Here is a 24,301-nt window from a genome sequence, read left to right on the forward strand (position 1 = left end):
CTACTAGGAACCTCAAATATTAAAATAGGTAAAAAAATGTATGTCTCAATTTATTAATAGAATCAAATGGAAGCATAAATAAGGCGGCCATTTCTGATGATGATATGAATATACATATTGATAAGTTCTTCAGTTTTCCCTCTAAACAGTAAAAATAATAATTAATTTGTGGATTCACAAAATGTTTCCCATCATACACACCTAGGTCATGGTCATACCATAATGTTATTTGGCTTGGCAGCAGCTTCCTGATGCTTCTGTATTTTAGTTTTACCCAGAACAGTTTTTTGTTTTTTTTAATTCCATTTTTAATTGTGTTTTAGTTATGATCTGATCTGTGATTAAACACTTTATGTGTATTCACAATTATTCCTGCTGGATACAAGTAGATCAGAGGAATTATTATACATCTTGTATCACTGGTTGATTATTCCATATGTAGGTCTCACAGAAGAACCGGTCATCTCAGATATCGGGACAGTGATTGCTGGTGTAAATAAGACATTGACCTGCGCTCCTCCTGGGAACTGCTCTGCCACATCCTTACATTTTCAATGGGAGAAGAGTAATGTGGCTGGTATCTGGAAGACTTCATCTACAATAACATTTACCCCATCTACAGATGATGACCAGAAAACCATCACATGTCAGATGACTAATGCCAAGGGAACGACAACTCAAAAAAACATTCTCCTTCATGTCTACAGTAAGTACATGTTAGCTTTGCAAATAGCCTTCTCCAGGGTTCAGTACCAGAAGATCCTCTGGTGGGTCCAGACTGCTACACAACATGGGCCAGAGTAGTGCAGCAGAAGACAACAGCTAATAGACAGGTGTCTTCACATGACCCTGGATTAGTGCCCATTTCAAGACTAGTGTTGAGCGCGAATATTCGAATTGCGAATTTTTTTCTCGAATATCGCAATTTCGAGTTTTCGCGAATATTTAAAATATCGTTCTATATATTTGCGAATTTGATTATTATATTTTTTTCTTTCCCACTTCTCTAAAGTTGTTCTTACCTGTCCTTTGGATTCCTGGCTTCCTGGCTGCTCCAGTCAGTGGCCTTTTCAACTTACTGCTATATTCCATATTAACTAAATTACAATCTAATCTATATGTGTATTTTACGAAATTTCGCAATAGTCGAAATTGCGATGCGAGTAATATAACACGAAATAATCGCATGAAGATTTCAACTTAGCACTGCTATATTCCATATTCTAGCCTAGTATGGAATATAGCAGTGCTAAGTTGAAATCTTCATGCGATTATTTCGTATTATATTACTCGCATCGCAATTTCGGCTTTTGCAAATGTTCTTAATATTGCTCTAACTTCGTCTTTTAGAATATTACGAATATTCTAAAAGACGAAGTTAGAGCAATATTACGAAATTTCTAAAAGACGAAGTTAGAGCAATATTACGAAATTTCATAAAATACACATAGATTGTATTTAAGCTAATATACTGCTATAGTAATATTTTTTAATAGTGTACATATTTTACAAAACTTAAGTTCAGAAGAGGCAAAAAAAAATTAGAGGAAAAAAAAGGGATTATAGCAGTATATTAGCTAAATTACAATCTATATGTGTATTTTACGAAATTTCGTAATATTGCTCTAACTTCGTCTTTTAGAATATTCGTAATATTCTAAGAGACGAAGTTAGAGCAAATCACGAAATTTCGTAAAATACACATATTAGCCTAGCCATTGTCAATTAGCATAGGAACGTTGCCTTATACTATCAAGATAAATAATCGCAATACGCGAAAAAAAAAATCGTATATTATTCGCGATAATTGGAATAATTACGAATATTCAATTTTGACGAATATAACACGAATATTCATTCGAATATTCGCGAAATATTGCGAAATCGAATATGGCACCTCCCGCTCATCACTATTCAAGACAGCAGCTCTTTATGGCCAGATGAGACTGCGGTGCCTGAAAACAGGGTGACACTTACTAGAGTACGAGACTGGGGTAACATCTGTAAAATAAGAACATAATTGTTATGGGTTTCGTCCTTTCTTTCTCTCTCTCTCTCTCTTTTTCTTTCTTTCTTTCTTTCTTTCTTTCTTTCTTTCTTTCTTTCTTTCTCTCTCTCTTTATTTATTTCTCTATCTCTCTTTCTTTCTCTATTTTTCTCTGTTTCTCTCTCTTTCTCTTTCTCTCTCACTCTTTTTCTTTCTTTCTATCTTTCTTTCTCTCTATCTCTCTTTCTTTTTTTCTTTCTTTCTTTTCTTGCTTCCTTTCTTTCTTTCCTTTCTCTCTTTTTTTTCTTTTCTTCATTTGTTCCTGCTTTTGGTGAATAAATAGAAATAAAAATAAGAAAAACCTTAAAGGGAGACTAATACAGGCAAATTCAGCATATTGTGTTATATATCTGACATTACAGGTCTTATACAGTCTATTAAAAGCATGTAAGTATCCCCCCTGTCCACCTTCTAAATACCGAAATATAAAGTTTTATAACTTGCCTGTCTCCTCACCAATCTGCCCAAGGGGCGGCGTTTCATCTGAAAATGCACCCAGCCAGCTGCTCCCAACTGCCGTTCTGTAGCCCCGCCCAGCTCATAAATATTCACTTCGCCGGGCGGGGCTACAACTCTCCGCACTATCATTAACCCCTTTGGAGATGTGAGTGAGCAGCGCTCTGAAGCGCTGCTTTGAACAGTGCCTGGGGCATGCGCATGAGGCAGAGGCTGCAGCTGCCTCTGGGAACGCAGGCAGGGTGTGTACAGAAAAATAAATAAAGTAAAGTCTCTGTTAGATATACTTGTCTTCTCTAGCGCTGCAAATCCGGAGACAATGTGGGAAAAGTCAAAGCTGGAATGAATTATTCCAGCTTAGTTCCCCATCTGTTGAGAGGTGGGCTGGTCCTACATCCTGCAGCATGGGTGGAGAAGAAAGTTAGAGTGGAGTGTAGCCCAATCCTTGCTAGGGGTAGGGTGTGTGTGTGTGGAGCTCCCCTGCATAGGGAAGACAGCTAGGACCTTGTCTCGGCTGAGACTTGGCCGTATTCCCAGTCTGAGTACCTTCAGCACACACCCCCTGACCCTAGCAAGGATTGGGCTACACTCCACTCTAACTTTCTTCTCCACCCATGCTGCAGGATGTAGGACCAGCCCACCTCTCAACAGATGGGCAACTACGCTGGAATAATTCATTCCAGCTCAGATACACTAAATACTAAGCTGTACTTGCCAATAAGTTGCTGCCACCTACTGGTAACCATGCTAATTAACTGGTAACTATCCTAGGAGATAGTAGCAGGGTAAAGGAGTGTAGTAACACAACTCTAGGGTGTTACACATAACTCCGGTGGATCTACTACCAGCTATGGGGCTTTATTAAGACCGACATCTAAAACGCCAGTCTTAATAAATGTCTCATGGTCTTACCTTCTTACTGTTCTCCTTCGTTTGACATGTGCTGGCGGCCATCTTGGTTTCTGGGTTTCTTGTAGCCTCCCACCCTGCGGCTTCTCCTTCCCACTGGGAGGAGCTGGATGCCTAGCTCATATATATAGGAGGTCTGTGGCTTCAGTTCCTTGCTTGGTCCTCCTGTGTTCACATGCTACTAAGACTGCTGCTGCTTCTGGTTCCTGATCCTGGCCTCGTCTGACTACCCCGTTGGTTCCTGATCCTGGCTTCGTCTGACTACCCTGCTGGTTCCTGATCCAGGCTTCGTCTGACTACCCTTCTGGTTCCTGACCTCTGTCTACGCAAGACCCCGCTTCGGTTTAGCCATCCGTTTGGACTTTTTGCTTACAGCTTGATTTTCAATAAAGCCTTCTTATTTCCACTTATCTCTTGTTGTACGTCTGGTTCATGGTTCCATGACATTAGGACCAAGCCATGAATTTTGACGGTACAGGGCCATCCTCGCTACCTACGCTGGTTGCCAGACTTGATCAGCAGGATCACCTGTTGGGTCGGTTCGCTGTGGTGTTGCAAACCCTGCTTGAACGCACGGCTCATTTCGCTTCTGTTGCCGATGGGTCGGTTGTCGCTCCTGGGCCCGCTCCTACTGCCGCTCCGGTTGTTGCGCCAGAGTCTACCCCGACACCTGTTGCTGCGCCTGCGGTGTCTCGGGGTATGACCGGTTCTGCCCCCCTTCCACAGCGCTTTGGGGGAGAGCCAACTCAGTGCCGAGGTTTCCTTAACCAGGTGGGCATTTATTTCGAGTTGCTGCCACATGCCTTTCCTACTGAGAGATCAAAGGTGGGCTTCTTGATCTCGCTGCTCTCGGACAAGGCCTTGGCCTGGGCCAGCCCTTTATGGGAGAACAACAATCCGGTGGTTGCCGAGTTTTCCGGTTTTGTTGCTTCTCTTCGGAAGGTATTCGATGTGCCGGCTCGTGCTGCCTCTGCTGCGAAGCTCCTTATGTCCATCAGACAGGGTTCACGATCCGTAGCTGAATACGCCATTGAGTTTCGTACCCTGGCAGCAGAGATGGGCTGGAATAATGAGGCTCTGGTCGCTGCTTTCTCTCATGGTCTCTCGGATGCCTTGAAGGATGAGGTTGCAGCTAAGGACCTACCAGTGGAGCTCGAGTCTCTTATTTCTTTCCTGATTTTGATTGACACCAGACTCAGGGAGAGACCTTCCTTTAAGGAGAGCCTGCGGAGGCCTTCTAACAGATTGGCGCCTACGTTTGCTGTCCCACCCGTGCCTCCCTCTCCTCCCACGCCTCCTGGGGATGACTTGTCTGGGGGTGAACCCATGCAGCTGGGGTTTGCTCGCCTGTCCGAGGGGGAGAGGGTACTCCGGAGACGCGAGGGCCGATGCATGTACTGTGGTCTCGGTGGGCATTTTCGGTTGGCATGTCCGAACCGTCCGGGAAACGCTCGCACCTGAGATCCTGTCGGGGGCAGATCTTGGGTGGAGTCTCCTCGTCCCCGGTTTCCCGTGTTGACAAACCACTGATCACTGTTGTCCTCTCCTGGGTCGGGGGCTCGGTGACGACCCAGGCGTTGGTGGACTCTGGTGCTGGTGGTTTGTTCATTGATAGTGTGTTCGCTGCCGCCAATTCCATTCCTCTGCAGCCTCGAGGTTCCCCACTGGCTCTTGAGTCGATAGACGGCAGACCCCTTCTGCCGCCACACGTGACTCATGAGACCCTTCCAGTGGGGATAGCCATTGGTGCCGTTCACAGAGAGTCGGTCTGTCTCCAGGTGATTTCGTCTCCACACTACTCGGTGGTCTTGGGGTACCCCTGGCTCCAGAAGCATAATCCGACTTTCGATTGGAGATCGGCCGAGATCCTCTCGTGGTCACCGCAGTGTGGGGCTAGTTGCATCCATGGGCCTGTCAAGTTGCTGTGTACTTCCTCGGACTCTCTGTTGCCTCCTGAATACGAAGAGTACCGGGATGTATTCGATAAGGTGCGCGCGGTTGCCCTACCTCCGCACCGCCCATACGATTGTGCCATAGAGTTACAATCTGGTGCCGTTCCTCCTCGTGGCAAAGTCTATCCACTGTCGGTAGCGGAGAATGAGGCCATGGAGGAGTACGTGAGGGAGGCGCTTTCACGCGGACACATTCGCAAATCCTCGTCCCCGGCAGGGGCTGGATTTTTCTTTGTGAAAAAGAAGGGCGGTGAGGTGAGGCCTTGCATGGATTACAGGAGTCTCAATCGCATCACGATCAAGAACGCTTACCCGATACCCTTGATTTCCGAGCTGTTCGATCGCCTCAAAGGGGCCACGGTTTTACCAAACTCGACCTGAGGGCGGCATATAACCTGGTAAGGATCAAGGCGGGCGATGAGTGGAAGACCGCGTTTAACACCAGGACCGGTCATTATGAATCCTTGGTTTTGCCCTTTGGGTTGTGCAATGCGCCCGCAGTCTTCCAAGAATTCATCAACGATGTTTTCCGTGACCTGTTGCAGCAGTGTGTGGTGGTCTATTTGGATGACATCTTGGTATATTCTGAATCCATGGAGGCCCACATTATGGATGTCAGACGAGTGTTGCAACGGTTACGAGAGAACAGGCTGTTCGGTAAGCTTGAGAAATGCGAATTTCACCGATCCCAGGTAAAATTCTTAGGTTACATCATTTCCGCTGAGGGGTTCTCCATGGATCCTGAGAAGGTTTCGGCTGTCTTACAGTGGCCCCAGCCCAGTGGTCTCCGTGCCCTGCAGCGCTTTTTGGGCTTCGCCAATTATTATCGGAAGTTCATCAGGGACTTTTCTATGCTAGCCAAGCCTCTCACGGATCTGACCAGGAAGGGCAGTAATTTCCAGGTCTGGCCGCTCGAGGCCATCCGAGCTTTTGAGGCTCTAAAGTCCGCCTTTGTGTCGGCTCCGATTCTGTCGCATCCCAACCCTGGGTTGCCCTTTGTCCTCGAGGTGGACGCGTCTGAGACGGGAGTAGGCGCCCTTCTGTCTCAGCGTAGAACACCAGAGGGTCCTCTGCTTCCTTGTGGGTTTTACTCCCGGAAACTGTCTTCCGCGGAATGCAACTATCAGATTGGTGACAGGGAGTTATTGGCCATCGTGCAGGCCCTTAAAGAATGGAGGCACTTGCTCAAGGGTTCGGTGGTTCCGGTTCTCATCCTGACGGACCACAAGAATCTGACCTACCTTTCTGAGGCCAAGAGATTGACACCACGTCAGGCCAGATGGGCTCTGTTCTTGTCACGTTTTAATTACGTGGTCTCCTACCTACCCGGTTCCAAGAACATCAGAGCGGATGCCTTATTACGGCAGTACTCCGAGCTGTCCGGGGAGGAGTCGATTCCGACTTCGGTCATACCTCCGAATCAGATCCTGGCCGCCATTCGCACCAGCCTGACCTCTCCCCTGGGTGAGCAGATTTTGGCGGCTCAATCTGGTGCTCCCTCTGGGAGACCCAACGGCAGGTGTTTTGTGCCTGAGGAGTTGCGCACTCGGTTGTGACGAACCTACCATAACTCCAAGGCCGCGGGGCATCCTGGAAAGAATCAGCTGTCCTGGGCTGTTTCACGTCTGTTCTGGTGGCCTTCTCTACGTTCCGACATCGCCGCATATGTAGCGGCATGCTCCGTTTGTGCCCAGAGTAAGTCCCCTCGGCACCTTCTGTTGGGCCTTTTGCAACCCATAGCCCCCGGGGAGCGCCCATGGTCACACCTGGGGATGGATTTCATTGTGGACCTCCCTGCATCCCGAGGCCATACGGTCATTCTCATGATTGTGGATCGGTTTTCCAAAATGTGCCACTGTGTTCCTCTCAAGAAGTTACCCTCTGCACAAGAGTTGGCCACGATTTTCGCCAGGGAGGTCTTCCGGTTGCACGGTTTGCCCAAGGAGATTGTGTCGGATCGGGGGAGTCAGTTTGTGTCCAGGTTCTGGCGCGCCTTTTGCTCCCAGTTGGGGATTCATCTCTCTTTCTCCTCGGCCTACCACCCTCAGTCCAATGGGGCCGCAGAACGATCCAATCAGGCCTTGGAGCAATTCCTTCGTTGCTATGTCTCCGATCACCAAGACAATTGGGTTGACCTCCTGCCTTGGGCTGAGTTTGCCAGGAACACGGCGGTGAACTCTTCCTCTGGGACGTCTCCCTTCATGGCCAATTATGGGTTCCAACCTGCCGTGTTACCGGAGGTATTCTCTCCCCAGGATATTCCGGCTGTGGAGGATCACCTTTCCGTCCTACGTGCTTCTTGGGTACAGATCCAGAGGTCCCTTGAGGTCTCTGCGCAGCGCCAGAGACTCCAGGCTGATCGCAGACGAGCGCCCGCTCCTTCCTACCAGGTCGGAGACCGTGTATGGTTGTCCACCCGCAACCTCAACCTTCGAGTGCCCACTCCCAAGCTGGCGCCTCGCTTTGTTGGTCCCTTCCGAGTGCTTCGCAGGGTAAACCCGGTAGCCTATGCCCTTGCGCTTCCTCCTGGCATGCGGATCTCCAACGTGTTTCATGTCTCCCTGTTGAAGCCATTGGTGTGTAATCGTTTCACTTCCTCGGTTCCTCGGCCCCGTCCGGTCCAAGTGGGCCATCGTGAGGAATATGAGGTGAGCAATATCCTGGACTCACGCCTGGTCCGCGGTCGGTTGCAGTTTTTAGTCCATTGGCGTGGTTATGGTCCAGAGGAGCGTTCCTTGGTTCCCTCCGCAGATGTCCATGCTCCTGCTTTGCTCCGAGCCTTCCACGCACGCTTCCCTCTGAAACCGTTCCTTACTCCGCGGAGGAGGGGCCCTTGAGGGGGAGGTACTGTCATGGTCTTACCTTCTTACTGTTCTCCTTCGTTTGACATGTGCTGGCGGCCATCTTGGTTTCTGGGTTTCTTGTAGCCTCCCACCCTGCGGCTTCTCCTTCCCACTGGGAGGAGCTGGATGCCTAGCTCATATATATAGGAGGTCTGTGGCTTCAGTTCCTTGCTTGGTCCTCCTGTGTTCACATGCTACTAAGACTGCTGCTGCTTCTGGTTCCTGATCCTGGCCTCGTCTGACTACCCCGTTGGTTCCTGATCCTGGCTTCGTCTGACTACCCTGCTGGTTCCTGATCCAGGCTTCGTCTGACTACCCTTCTGGTTCCTGACCTCTGTCTACGCAAGACCCCGCTTCGGTTTAGCCATCCGTTTGGACTTTTTGCTTACAGCTTGATTTTCAATAAAGCCTTCTTATTTCCACTTATCTCTTGTTGTACGTCTGGTTCATGGTTCCATGACAAAATGTAATCCTTAAAATCTGGTTTCTTCTGGTGCTGGTTACTCACTTACCGACTGATCTTGGAGTACTGATCTTAGAGTACTGGGTGCCTGTCTGTCCCCACCTCCATATGATGCTTGCACAGATTCCCTACATCCTTAAAGGTATTGTCCACATTAAATAAAACTCTGGCAGCAAAAAACATAAACAAAACTAGAGCCGGTTGACACTTTTCCCTCCTGTGACTTCAAGCGTCGTGCTCCAATCCTGCAGCATTGATGTCATGCTTCTGGCTGCAGGGGTGGCACACTGTGAACACAGGTTAGTGTGCAGCCAATCGCTGGCCTCAACAGTATATGGGATGTGACTACTGAGGCAGCTGTATGAAACAGCAGGCACCCCACAGCTATGGCACACACTCCGCTTAGGAACGGGCACCATCTTTAACCCCTTCAGGCCCCTGCCATTTTTCACCTTAAAGGGAGTCTTTCACCTAAAATGACCATTATACACCACAAACATGATGATATCCATTACATTCCCTATATTATAATCTTATCTTTCATAGGGCGCCTGCGCCTGCGCACTCAATTACTCACTAGGGCAGAGGCAGCAGAGCGTTTAATGCGCATGCGCCGGCCCGTACATCCCGATATTTTGGCAGTTTACTTCCGCCGGCTAGATCGGGATGTACGGGCCGGCGCATGCGCATTAAACGCTCTGCTGCCTCTGCCCTAGTGAGTAATGGAGTGCGCAGGCGCCGGATTTGTCATTGACTGGAGGATGGTATCTGAAGAACCGAGGGCGGGCCAGAGGGGTGAAATGGGAGGGGTTTGATTTGAACAGCGCCGTGGAGCCTGGGCACCGGCCGCATAAACGCCGCCCCTGGGCACCTTCAGAACCTGATTAGCATATGGAATAAAAGTGTTTTTAAGAGAGAATAGGCGACGGACAGCAATATGAAAGGTAAGATTATAATATAGGGAATGTAATGGATATCATCATGTTTGTGGTGTATAATGGTCATTTTAGGTGAAAGACTCCCTTTAACCACCTCCGGACCGCCTAACGCAGATCTGCGGTCCGGAGGTGGCAGCCCTGCGCAGAGTCACGCATATATGCGTCATCTCGCGAGGGCCGGGATTTCCTGTGAACGCGCGCATACAGGCGCGCGCGCTCACAGGAACGGAAGGTAAGCGAGTGGATCTCCAGCCTGCCAGCGGCGATCGCTCGCTGGCAGGCTGGAGATCCGAATTTTTTAACCCCTAACAGGTATATTAGACGCTGTTTTGATAACAGCGTCTAATATACCTCCTACCTGGTCCTCTGGTGGTCCCTTTTGTTAGGATCGACCACCAGAGGACACAGGTAGGTCAGTAAAGTCGCACCAAACACTACACTACACTACACCCCCCCCCCGTCACTTATTAACCCTTTATGAACCCCTGATCACCCATGATCACCCCATATAAACTCCCTGATCACCCCCCTGTCATTGATCACCCCCCTGTCAGGCTCCGTTCAGACGTCCGTATGATTTTTACGGATCCACGGATACATGGATCGGATCCGCAAAACACATGCGGACGTCTGAATGGAGCCTAACAGGGGGGTGATCAATGACAGGCGGGTGATCACCCATATACACTCCCTGATCACCCCCTGTCATTGATCACCCCCCTGTCATTGATCACCCCCCTGTAAGGCTCCATTCAGACGTCCGCATGATTTTTACGGATCCATGGATACATGGATCGGATCCGCAAAACACATGCGGACGTCTGAATGGAGCCTTACAGGGGGGTGATCAATGACAGGCGGGTGATCACCCATATACACTCCCTGATCACCCCCTGTCATTGATCACCCCCCTGTAAGGCTCCATTCAGACGTCCGCATGATTTTTACGGATCCATGGATACATGGATCGGATCCGCAAAACACATCTGGACGTCTGAATGGAGCCTTACAGGGGGGTGATCAATGACAGGCGGGTGATCACCAATATACACTCCCTGATCACCCCCTGTCATTGATCACCCCCCTGTCATTGATAACCCCCCTGTAAGGCTCCATTCAGACGTCCGCATGATTTTTACGGATCCATGGATACATGGATCGGATCCGCAAAACACATGCGGACGTCTGAATGGAGCCTTACAGGGGGGTGATCAATGACAGGCGGGTGATCACCCATATACACTCCCTGATCACCCCCCTGTCATTGATCACCCCCCTGTAAGGCTCCATTCAGACGTCCGCATGTGTTTTGCGGATCCGATCCATGTATCCATGGATCCGTAAAAATCATACGGACGTCTGAATGGAGCCTTACAGGGGGGGTGATCAGTGACAGGGGGGTGATCACCCTGATCACCCCCTGTCATTGATAACCCCCCTGTAAGGCTCCATTCAGACGTCCGCATCTGTTTTGCGGATCCGATCCATGTATCCATGGATCCGTAAAAATCATACGGACGTCTGAATGGAGCCTTACAGGGGGGGTGATCAGTGACAGGGGGGTGATCACCCTGATCACCCCCTGTCATTGATAACCCCCCTGTAAGGCTCCATTCAGACGTCCGCATCTGTTTTGCGGATCCGATCCATGTATCCATGGATCCGTAAAAATCATACGGACGTCTGAATGGAGCCTTACAGGGGGGGTGATCAGTGACAGGGGGGTGATCACCCTGATCACCCCCTGTCATTGATAACCCCCCTGTAAGGCTCCATTCAGACGTCCGCATCTGTTTTGCGGATCCGATCCATGTATCCATGGATCCGTAAAAATCATACGGACGTCTGAATGGAGCCTTACAGGGGGGTGACCAGTGACAGGGGGGTGATCAGGGAGTCTATATGGGTGATCACCCCCCTGTCATTGATCACCCCCCTGTCATTGATCACCCCCCTGTAAGGCTACATTCAGACGTCCGCATGTGTTTTGCGGATCCGATCCATGGATCCGTAAAAATTATACGGACGTCTGAATGGAGCCTTACCAGGGGGGTGATCAATGACAGGGGGGTGATCCGGGAGTCTATATGGGTGATCACCCCCCTGTCATTGATCACCCCCCTGTCATTGATCACCCTGCTGTCATTGATCACCCCCGCCTGTAAGGCTCCATTCAGACATTTTTTTGGCACAAGTTAGCGGAAATTTTTTGTTTGTTTTTGTTTTTGTTTTTTCTTACTAAGTCTCATATTCCACTAACTTGTGTCAAAAAATAAAATCTCACATGAACTCACCATACCCCTCACGGAATCCAAATGCGTAAACATTTTTAGACATTTATATTCCAGACTTCTTCTCACGCTTTAGGGCCCCTAAAAAGCCAGGGCAGTATAAATACCCCACATGTGACCCCATTTCGGAAAGAAGACACCCCAAGGTATTCCGTGAGGGGCATATTGAGTCCATGAAAGATTGAAATTTTTGTCCTAAGTTAGCGGAAAGTGAGACTTTGTGAGAAAAAAACAAAAAAAATCAATATCCGCTAACTTATGCAAAAAAATATAAATTTCTAGGAACTCGCCAGGCCCCTCATTGAATACCTTGGGGTGTCTTCTTTCCAAAGTGGGGTCACATGTGGGGTATTTATACTGCCCTGGCTTTTTAGGGGCCCGAAAGTGTGAGAAGAAGTCTGGGATCCAAATGTCTAAAAATGCCCTCCTAAAAGGAATTTGGGCCCCTTTGCGCATCTAGGCTGCGAAAAAGTGTGACACATCTGGTATCGCCGTACTCAGGAGAAGCTGGGCAATGTGTTTTGGGGTGTCATTTTACATATACCCATGCTGGGTGAGAAAAATATCTTGGTCAAATGCCAACTTTGTATAAAAAAATGGGAAAAGTTATCTTTTGCCAAGATATTTCTCTCACCCAGCATGGTTATATGTAAAATGACACCCCAAAACACATTCCCCAACTTCTCCTGAGTACGGCGATACCAGATGTGTGACACTTTTTTGCAGCCAAGGTGGGCAAAGGGGCACATATTCCAAAGTGCACCTTTCGGATTTCACCGGTCATTTTTTACACATTTCGATTGCAAAGTTCTTCTCACACATTTGGGCCCCTAAATTGCCAGGGCAGTTTAACTACCCCACAAGTGACCCCATTCTGGAAAGAAGACACCCCAAGGTATTCCGTGAGGGGCATGGCGAGTTCCTAGAATTTTTTATTTTTTGTCGCAAGTTAGTGGAATATGAGACTTTGTAAGAAAAAAATAAACTATGCCCATCAACGAATACCTTAGGGTGTCTACTTTCCGAAATGGGGTCATTTGTGGGGTTTTTCTACTGTCTGGGCATTGTAGAACCTCAGGAATCATGACAGGTGCTCAGAAAGTCAGAGCTGCTTCAAAAAGCGGAAATTCACATTTTTGTACCATAGTTTGTAAACGCTATAGCTTTTACCCAAACCATTTTTTTTTTTGCCCAAACATTTTTTTTTTTATCAAAGACATGTAGAACTATAAATTTAGCGAAAAATTTATATATGGATGTTTTGCAAAATTTTACAGCTGAAAGTGAAAAATGTCATTTTTTTGCAAAAAAATCGTTACATTTCGATTAATAACAAAAAAAGTAAAAATGTCAGCAGCAATAAAATACCACCAAATGAAAGCTCTATTAGTGAGAAGAAAAGGAGGTAAAATTCATTTGGGTGGTAAGTTGCATGACGGAGCGATAAACGGTGAAAGTAGTGTAGTGCCGAAGTGTAAAAAGTGCTCTGGTCATGAAGGGGGTTTCAGCTAGCGGGGCTGAAGTGGTTAAGGACCAGGCCATGTTTTTGCAAATCTGACATGTGTCACTTTATGTTGTGATAACTTTGAAACGCTTTTACTTATCCAGGCCATTCTGAGATTGTTTTCTCATCACATATTTTACTTCATGACAGTGGTAAATTGGAGTCAAAATATTTCATTTTTATTTATAAAAAAATACCAAATTTAACAAAAATGTGGAAACATTCTAAATTTTCTAAATTTTAATTTCTCTGCTTTTAAAACAGATAGTGATACCTCCTAAAATAGTTATTACTTTACATTTACCATATGTCTACTTCATGTTTGGATCATTTTGTAAATTATATTTTCTTTTTTGGAACGTTAGAAGGCTTAGAAGTTTAGAAGCAAATCTTTAAATTTTTTCAGAAAATTTCCAAAACCCACTTTTTAAGGACCAGTTCAGGTCTGAAGTCACTTTCTGAGGTTTTCATAATAGAAACCACCCATAAATGGCCCCATTTTAGAAACTACACCTCTCAAGATATTCAAAACTGATTTTACAAACTTTCTTAACCCTTTAGTTGTTCCACAAGAATTAAAGGAAAATGTAGATGGCAGATTTTCCATTTTAATCCATTTTTCCAGTAACAAAGCAAGGGTTAACAGCCAAACCAAACTCAATATTTATTGCCCTGATTCTGTAGTTTAAAGAAACACCCCATATGTGGTCATAATGATGCACCCCTAGAGTGGAAACTCCCAAAAAATTACCCCATTTTCAAAACTACGGGAAAGGTGGCAGTTTTGTTGGTACTATTTTAGGGTACTTATGATTTTTGGTTGCTCTATATTACACTTTTTGTGAGGGAAGGTAACAAAAAATAGCTGTTTTGGCACAGTTTTTATTTTCTGTTATTTACAATTTTCATCTGACAGTTTAGATCATGTGGTATTTATATAGAGCAAGTTATTTCGAACGCGACAATACCAAATATTTGTTTGAGTTTTACATAATAAAGCATTTAAAAAAATATTTATTTTAGCGTCTCATTTTTTGAAAGCTGTAATTATTTTTATTTTTTGGGGCGACTGTCTTATGTAGGGGCTCATTTTTTTTAGGTATGAGATGATGGTTTGATTGGTACTATTTTAGGGTGCATATGACTTTTTGATCGCTTGATATCACACTTTTTGTGATGTAAGGTGACAAAAAATTGTATTTTTGACACACTTTTTATTTTTTATTTTTTACGGTGTTCATCTGAGGGGTTAGGTCATGTGGTATTTTTATACAGCAGGTTCTTATGGACACTGTGATACCTAATATGTATACTTTTTTATTTATTTAAGTTTTACACAATAACAAAAAAATTTAACAAAAAAAATTATGTTTTAGTGTCTCCATAGTCTGAGAGCCATATTTTATTTTATTTTTATGTTATTGTCTTAGGTATAGTCAGATTTTTTGAAGGATGAGATGATGGTTTGATTGGTATGATTATGATGTGCATATGACTTTGTGATCGCTTAGTATTGCACTTTTTCTGATGTAAGGTGACAAAAAATTGCTTTTTTCACACCTTTTTTTTTTTTTGGGGTGGTTTTCACCAGAGGGGATAGGTCATGTGGTATTTTCATAGAGTAGGTTGTTACGGACGCGGCAATACCTAATATTTCTACTTTTTTATTGTTTTTACATTTAACACAATAAAAGCATTTTTGAAACAAAAAAAATTCAGGTTTTAGTGTCTCCATGGTCTGAGAGCCATAGTTTTTTTTATATTTTGGGCGATTGTCTTAGGTAGGGTCTCATTTTTTGCGGGATGAGAAAACGTTTTGATTGTTATGATTTTGCGGTGTGTATGGCTTTTTGATCGCTTGATATTATACTTTTTGTAAAGTAAGGTGAAACTATTTATGGTTTTTTTAGCAGTTTTAATTTTATTTTTTGGACGGTGTTCACCTGAGGCATTAGTTCATGTGATAGTTTTATAGAGCCGGTTGATACGGACGTGGCGCTACCTAATATGTCTACTTTTCTTTTTTTTGTCCCTATTTTTTTTCTTTTATTTGCACCTGCCCGATAACAATGCAGTACATGTATGTCACTGGTCCTTAAGTCACGGCCAGATATGATGTACATGTACCCCTTAAGGGGTTAAAGTCTTGACCTCCAATGTAAATGTGGTCGAGAAGGGGTTAATAATAATATTCTGGCACTGATTTTAACATTTTCTTAATTGAATATGCCTTATACACACATGAACCACCTTTTGTGTTAATATAAGGTCTGCTAATATCAGAAAGTACAAAATGGTACTGGTAAACTTTGTTGTATGGAGCCAAGAAATTTCTTATGGCAACACTGTTTATGGCACTTGTCTATGACACTGCTGCACAGCCCATAGATGACATATTGTGACCTGGGATCTGGACTTGACGCCTGACATTACCCATATGATCATCCCCAGCGTCAGGTCAGAGTCATGGGTAAGGAGGACGTAGGTAATGTTTTTGCATAATTGTGGTAAACAGAAAGTGAGAACTAATAAAATATTTATTGCTTAACATTCCCCATATGTCTACTTTATGTTCGCATCATTTTGGAAATGTCATTTTATTTTTTTAGGACGTTAGAAGGCTTAGAAGTTTAGAAAAAATTCTTAAAAATGTTAAGAAAATTTCTAAAACCCACTTTTTAAGGACCAGTTCAGGTCTGAAGTCACTTTGTGGGGCTTACATAGTGGAAACCCCCCATACATGACCCCATTGTAAAAACTAAACCCCTCAAGTTACTCAAAACTGATTTTACAAACTTTGTTAACCCTTTAGGTGTTCCACAATAATTAAAGGAAAATAGAGATGAAATTTCAAAATTTAATTTTTTGGGCAGATTTTCCATTTTATTAAAAATTTTTCTTTAACACATTGAGGGTTAAGAGCCAAACAATACTAAACAATACTAAATATTTATTACTCTGATTCCGCGGTTTGCAGAAACACGCCACATGTGGTCGTAAACTGATGTAAAGGGCGCACGGCAGGGCGCAGAAGAAAAGGAATGCCATACGGTTTTTGGAAGGCAAATTTTGCATAACTGGTTTTAGATGCCATGTCCCATTTAAAGCCCCCCTGATCCACCCATACAGTAGAAACTCCCAAAAAGTGACCCTATTTTGGAAACTAGGGGATAAGGTGCCAGTTTTATTGGTACTATTTTGGTGTACATATGATTTTTAATTGCTCTATATTACGTTTCCCATGGAAAATTACATAGTTGACGCAGAGTTGGATTTTAATCCCTAAAGGGCATAAATCACCTAATAATCCTAAAATGTTTTGAACGTGGTTTAAAACATCCAGTGTGTGTATACGATCAGGTATGATGTTGTATCGATCAGGTAGTGTAAGGGTTACGCCCGCTTCACAGACATTGACAGACCAAACTCCCCTTTTAATGCACCGCAAACAACCGCAAACAGTCCATTTGCCCAACAGCAAACTTCCCATTTGCACAAGGTTGGATACCAAGCTAGCCATGTCCCGTTGATGTCATTGAAGGTCTCTTCCTCCACCCAGCTACGTACAACACCAAGGGTCCCCGACAGGTGAATTGAATTGATTTTTCGAATGGGGAGATGGTTAAAAAAACGCTGGCTCCCTCCCCTTTGTTTGAATCCACGCCACGGTCACTGCGTCTGCGCCGTGCAATTTACTGTCACACCAGATATGAGCGGTATTTTCTATAGTACTATTCTCATCAGTTTAATCCCTGTTACGTAACGTCTCCAATCTGGGGTCCATTTATTAAATAGATTTTTTGAACGGGGAGATGGGTAAAAAAACGCTGGCTCCTTCCCCTTTGTTTGAATCCACGCCACGGTCACTGCGTCTGCGCCATGCAATTTACTGTCACACCCGATATGAGTGGAATTTTCTGTAGTACTATTCTCATCAGTTTAATCCCTGTTACGTCCCCTATCCGGGGACGTGTGTCAAATTGATTAATCATTGTCAAATTAACGACATCCTGAAATAATTTTGTTCTGAGCTCTGTACTTGCTTAGTATTGGACTTGATGGGGATTTTTTAAATTGTCTGCATTATTTCTAATAAAAAATCATAATAAAGTCTCTTAATAGTTTATTTTATGTATTTCAAACTCATACAACTTAAAAAAAATGAAAAAGAATGTTTTTTCTATGAAAAATTATCCAGCCGATCGCTTTTAGTCTGATCATAATGAAGCAACGGCCTTATCTGGAGTGTGGCAACATTGCCAACACACTCATAGAGGTGATGATCGCTTCATTGTGATACGCAAGCCCCTTCACCACAACAAGGTACCGATCACGAAGGGGAATTGACACATGTATGTGCCTTTTTTTTGTTTTGTTTTTGCAGCCACAGTGCAGCACTAGAGGCCAGAAAAATTGTATTGTAAGGTAATGTAAGGTATTGTTGCAGCCGCTGCTGAAGCAGCGGCCGGAAAAATTTATGTTTTCCAGGCAGAAAGGTGACTAAAACATTGCGGCTTGAACCCTAGTTGGTGGCGGAGAATTCACGAAAGTCATCCGGAATGCAGACATTAAATTCAGCAGCGTGGGGACCATTTTGAGGCCAAGGCATGTCATCAGGCCTTTTGTTAGTCAAACGAATCCCCCACTGTCAGTCCCTTCGGGATCCATGCCTCATTCATCTTAATGAAGGTGAGGTAATCAACACTTTTTTGACCGAGGCGACTTCTTTTGTCAGTGACAATGCCTCCTGCTGCACTGAAGGTCCTTTCTGACAGGACACTTGAAGCGGGGCAGGCCAGAAGTTCTATCGCAAACTGGAATAGTTCAGGCCACAGGTCAAGCCTGCACACCCAGTAGTCAAGGGGTTCATCGCTCCTCAGAGTGTCGATATCTGCAGTTAAGGCGAGGTAGTCTGCTACCTGTCGGTCGAGTCGTTCTCTAAGGCTGGATCCCGAAGGGCTGTGGCGATGTGTAGGACTGAAAAAGCTCTGCATGTCCTCCATCAACAACACATCTGTAAAGCGTCCTGTCCTTGCCGCCGTGGTCGTGGTAGGAGGAGGATTACTTTCCCCTCTTCCCCTGTTAGATTCCCATTGTGCTGTGACATCCCCCTTATAAGCTGTGTAAAGCATATTTTTTAGTTTGGTTTTGAACTGCTGCATCCTTTCTGACTTCCGGTAATTTGGTAACATTTCCACCACTTTCTGCTTATACCAGGGGTCTAGTAGTGTGGCCACCCAGTACAGGTCATTCTCCTTCATCCTTTTTATACGAGGGTCCCTCAACAGACATGACAGCATGAAAGACCCTATTTTCACAAGGTTGGATACCGAGCTACTCATTTCCCGTTCCCCCTCCTCACTGATGTCATTGACGGTCTGTTCTTCCCCCCAGCCACGTACAACACCACGGGTCCCAGATAGGTGACAACAACGAGCACCCTGGAATTCCTGCTGTGGTTGGTCTTCCTCCTTCTCAAAGCCACATTCCTCCTCTGACTCCTCTTCCTCATACTCCTCTTGCAGCGTTGCAGCAGTTCCGGCAAGCAATGATGTCAAGGCTGTTTCTGGTGGTGATGGTGACCACAACTCTTCTTCTTCACGCTCATCTACAGCCTGATCCAGCACTATTCGCAGGGCACGCTCCAGGAAGAAAACAAATGGGATGAGGTCGCTGATGGTGCCTTCGGTGCGACTGACTAGATTTGTCACCTCCTCAAAAGTACGCAGGAGCCTACAGGCATTGCGCATGAGCGTCCAGTAACGTGGCCCAAAAATTCCCAGCTCCGCAGAGGCTGTCCTAGCACCCCGGTCATACAAATACTCGTTGACGGCTTTTTCTTGTTGGAGCAGGCGGTCGAACTTTAGGAGTGTTGAATTCCAACGTGTCGGGCTGTCGCAAATCAAGCGCCTCACACTGGCATGTTGTTTCGGCGCTGAATGTCTGAAAAGTGTGCCATGGCCGTGTAGGAACGCCTGAAATGGCCACACACCTTCCTGGCCTGCTTGAGGACGTCCTGTAAGCCTGGGTACTTAGACACAAAGCGTTGTACGATGAGATTCAACACATGTGCCATGCATGGCACATGTGACAACTTGCCCAAATTCAATGCCGCCAACAAATTGCTTCCATTGTCACACACCACTTTGCCGATCTCCAGTTGGTGCGGGGTCAGCCACTGATCCACCTGTGCGTTCAGGGCGGACAGGAGTGCTGGTCCGGTGTGGCTCTCTGCTTTCAGGCAAGTCCACCCCAAGACAGCAGTGGTTGACGTGGCTGAAGATGCTGGACCAGGTGGAGGATGGTGGATTTGAGCTTGTGTGCTGCTTCTACTCGTCATTATGTGTTGATCCCATAGGCGTTTGTGATGTGCGATCATGTGCCTTCGCAAAGCAGTTGTACCTAGTTGGGTGTTGGATTTCCAACGAAACCCTTTTTCTTTTGGCACAGGTTGCAAATGGCATCGCTGTTGTCAGAGGCAGACACACAAAAAAAATGCCACACTGCTGAGCTATGCAATGACGGCATTCTGGTGGTGGCAACAGCATGCGTTGATTGGTGTGCTGTCTGGCTGACCCCGGGTGCCCATACATGCTGTCTGACTGTGCCACTAGCTCCTTGCGACGACCTCCCCCTGTTTCCAACTCGTCTCTAGCTTCTCTCTGTCTCCCCTTCTGAACTTTCCCCCTCTTCTTCTTCTCTTCGAGCAGGCACCCACGTGGCATCCACGGACACATCGTCATCATCAACCACTTCACTTGTATCTGACACCTCAGCAAAGGAAGCAGCAGCGGGTACAACATCATCATCATCATCACACTGTACGTCCATGTGTGTAATGCTGCCTGACTGAGACATATCCCTGTTATCTACATCCCCTGGCAATAATGGTTGTGCATCACTAATTTCATCCAACTGATGTGTAAATAACTCCTCTGAGGGATCAAGTGAGGCGGCTGTGGTGGCTGTGGTGGTAGTGGTGGTGGAGGCGGCAGGCAGGAAAGTGGTGACCAAAGCTGAGATGGAGGAGTATAGTGCGTCAAGATTCTTAGCGGAAGCTGTTGAAGAGTGGGTGTCCTGTAAGCCAGTCAACTATTTTCTCAGAATTTATTGGGTTCAGGGTACGTGGCCTCTGAACACTGGGCATTATTCCAGGGCCAGTGGAAATCACAGCACCATGACCACAAAGGCCCCAGCGGGGTTGCCTGCCTCGGCCTGATTATATTTTTTTAGATAAGTGGTTTATGCCTGCAAGGTACTGTGCCACTCTATATAAGTGGTGGGCAGTGGGCACAGTACAGTCTGTGTGGACCTGACACACACAGGCTTGCAATTTGCAAATGTGATTATATCACAGAAATTTTTTAATAGATTTTTTTTATCTGCAAGGTATTTGAGTGAATGACACCCTGTAACGGTATGAGTGGAGGCCTAGCCAGTGGCCACAATACAGTCTGTGTGGGCCTGACACACACGGCCTTGCAATTTGCAAATGTGAATATATCACAGAAAATGTTTTAATATAATTTTTTTTATCTGCAAGGTATTTGAGTGAATGACACCCTGTAACGGTATGAGTGGAGGCCTAGCCAGTGGCCACAATACAGTCTGTGTGGCCTGACACACACAGGCTTGCAAATGTGATTATATCACAGAAAAATGTTAAATATATATTTTTTTTATCTGCAAGGTATTTGAGTGAATGACACCCTGTAACGGTATGAGTGCAGGCCTAGCCACTAGCCAGTGGCCACAATACAGTATGTGTGGGGGCCTGACACACACGGGCTTGCAAATGTGATTATGTCAGAGAAAAATATTAAATAGATTTTTTTTTTTATCTGCGAGGAATTTTCTGTCACACCCTGTATGAATGGTGCACACAGTGCTGTCTGTGACTGAGCCTGCAACCTCTCACACACGGGCAGCCAGGCAACTGCAATATATATATATATATATAAAAAAAAAGCACACTGATGTACCAGCCCTAAAAAGGGATTTTTGGGGTGCTGTCAGGACGCTGTCCTTACAGCAGATGAGTCTGTGGACACAGAACACTGCCCTAGCTAACGTTTTCCCTATTGAATCAGCAGCAGCAGCACTGTCCCTCCTCTCACTGAGAATGCAGCTTTCGAATAAATCTAAAATGGATGCTGTCCTGGAGGTGGAAGGGTCTGGGAGGGAGGGTCTGCTGCTGATTGGCTGGAATGTGTCTGCTGACTGTGAGGTACAGGGTCAAAGTTTACTCAATGATGATGTATAGGGGGCGGAACGAACATCACATATGTTCGCCCGCAGCGGTGAACGCGAACAAGCAATGTTCACCGGGAACTATTCGCCAGCGAACTACTCTGGACATCACTATAGATCATGTGTTATTTTTATAGAGCAGGTTGTTCCGGACGTAATGATATCAAATATGTCTACTTTCTTTGTTTGTTTCAGTTTTACATAATATAGCATTTTTGAAAAATAAATTGTTTTTGTGTGTCCATTTTCTAAACGCCTTTTTTTTTCTGCCGATCGTCTTGTGCAGGGGCTAGTTTTTTGCAGAAAATGTTGAGGTTTTTATTTGTACCATTTTTGGGTACATAGGATTTTTTTGATCATTCATTATTACACTTTATGGGGCAAGGTGACAAAAAAATTGTCTGTTTTGGAACAGTTTTCATTTATTTATTTTTACAGCGTTCATCTGAGGAGTTAGGTCATTTGACAGTTTTAAAGAGAAGATCATTACTGACGTGGAAATACCTAATATGTATACTTTTTCTTATTTATTTAAGTTTTACACAAGAACAGCATTTCTGAAACCCAAAAAAATGATGTTTTAGTGTCTCCAAAGTCTGAGAGCCATAGCTTTTTTATTTTTGGGGCGATTTTCTTAAATAGGGTATCATTTTTTGCGGGATGAGGTGATTATTTGATTGGTACTATTTTGGGGGTCATAAGTAGAGTTGAGCGAACACCTGGATGTTCGGGTTCGAGAAGTTCGGCCGAACATCCCGGAAATGTTCGGGTTCGGGATCCGAACCCGATCCGAACTTCGCCCCGAACCCGAACCCCATTGAAGTCAATGGGGACCCGAACTTTTCGGCACTAAAAAGGCTGTAAAACAGCCCAGGAAAGAGCTAGAGGGCTGCAAAAGGCAGCAACATGTAGGTAAATCCCCTGCAAACAAATGTGGATAGGGAAATGAATTAAAATAAAAATTAAATAAATAAAAATTAACCAAAATCAATTGGAGAGAGGTTCCATAGCAGAGAATCTGGCTTCCCGTCACCCACCACTGGAACAGTCCATTCTCAGATATTTAGGCCCCGGCACCCAGGCAGAGGAGAGAGGTCCCGTAACAGAGAATCTGTCTTCATGTCAGCAGAGAATTAGTCTGCATGTCATAGCAGAGAATGAGGCTTCACGTCAGCCACCACTGCAACAGTCCATTGGCATATATTTAGGCCCAGCACCCAGGCAGAGGAGGGAGGTCCCGTAACAGAGAATCTGTCTTCATGTCAGCAGAGAATTAGTCTGCATGTCATAGCAGAGAATGAGGCTTCACGTCAGCCACCACTGCAACAGTCCATTGGCATATATTTCGGCCCAGCACACACACAGGCAGAGGAGAGAGGTCCCGTAACAGAGAATCTGGCTTCATGTCAGCAGAGAATCAGTCTGCATGTCATAGCAGAGAATGAGGCTTCACGTCAGCCACCACTGCAACAGTCCATTGGCATATATTTAGGCCCAGCACACACACAGGCAGAGGAGAGAGGTCCCGTAACAGAGAATCTGGCTTCATGTCAGCAGAGAATCAGTCTGCATGTCATAGCAGAGAATGAGGCTTCACGTCAGCCACCACTGTAACAGTCCATTGGCATATATTTAGGCCCAGCACACACACAGGCAGAGGAGAGAGGTCCCGTAACAGAGAATCTGGCTTCATGTCAGCAGAGAATCAGTCTTCATATCATAGCAGAGAATCAGGCTTCACGTCACCCACCACTGTAAGAGTCAATTTTCATAAATTTAGGCCCAGAACCCAGGCAGAGGAGAAAGGTCCCGTAACAGACAATCTGGCTTCATGTCAGCAGAGAATCAGTCTTCATATCATAGCAGAGAATCAGGCTTCACGTCACCCACCACTGTAAGAGTCAATTTTCATAAATTTAGGCCCAGAACCCAGGCAGAGGAGAAAGGTCCCGTAACAGACAATCTGGCTTCATGTCAGCAGAGAATCAGTCTTCATATCATAGCAGAGAATCAGGCTTCACGTCACCCACCACTGCAACAGTCCATTGGCATATATTTAGGCCTAGCACACAGGCAGAGCAGAGAGGTCCCGTAACAGACAATCTGGCTTCATGACAGCAGAGAATCAGTCTGCATGTCATAGCAGAGAATCAGGCTTCACGTCAGCCACCACTGCAACAGTCCATTGTCATAAATTTAGGCCCAGCACCCAGGCAGAGGAGAGAGGTCCCGTAACAGACAATCTGGCTTCATGTCAGCAGAGAATTAGTCTGCATGTCATAGCAGAGAATCAGGCTTCATGTCAGCCACCACTGCAACAGTCCATTGGCATATATTTAGGCCTAGCACACAGGCAGAGCAGAGAGGTCCCGTAACAGACAATCTGGCTTCATGTCAGCAGAGAATCAGTCTGCATGTCATAGCAGAGAATGAGGCTTCACGTCAGCCACCACTGCAACAGTCCATTGTCATAAATTTAGGCCCAGCACCCAGGCAGAGGAGAGAGGTCCCGTAACAGACAATCTGGCTTCATGTCAGCAGAGAATTAGTCTGCATGTCATAGCAGAGAATCAGGCTTCATGTCAGCCACCACTGCAACAGTCCATTGGCATATATTTAGGCCTAGCACACAGGCAGAGGAGAGGTTC

The 24,301-nt window shown here is 45.6% G+C and overlaps 1 protein-coding gene across 1 annotated transcript in view; it reads left to right on the top strand.

The window, feature by feature from the left end:
- Positions 1–24,301, top strand: part of LOC122927693 (sialic acid-binding Ig-like lectin 14) — a 173,584-nt gene that overhangs the window by 42,006 nt on the left and 107,277 nt on the right. The window contains exon 4 of the mRNA XM_044279788.1: positions 443–706. Coding sequence (XP_044135723.1) covers positions 443–706 — 264 coding nt within the window. The remainder of the gene's footprint in view (positions 1–442; positions 707–24,301) is intronic.

Source organism: Bufo gargarizans, chromosome 1 (genome assembly GCF_014858855.1).
Source record: "Bufo gargarizans isolate SCDJY-AF-19 chromosome 1, ASM1485885v1, whole genome shotgun sequence".
NCBI lineage: Eukaryota > Metazoa > Chordata > Amphibia > Anura > Bufonidae > Bufo > Bufo gargarizans.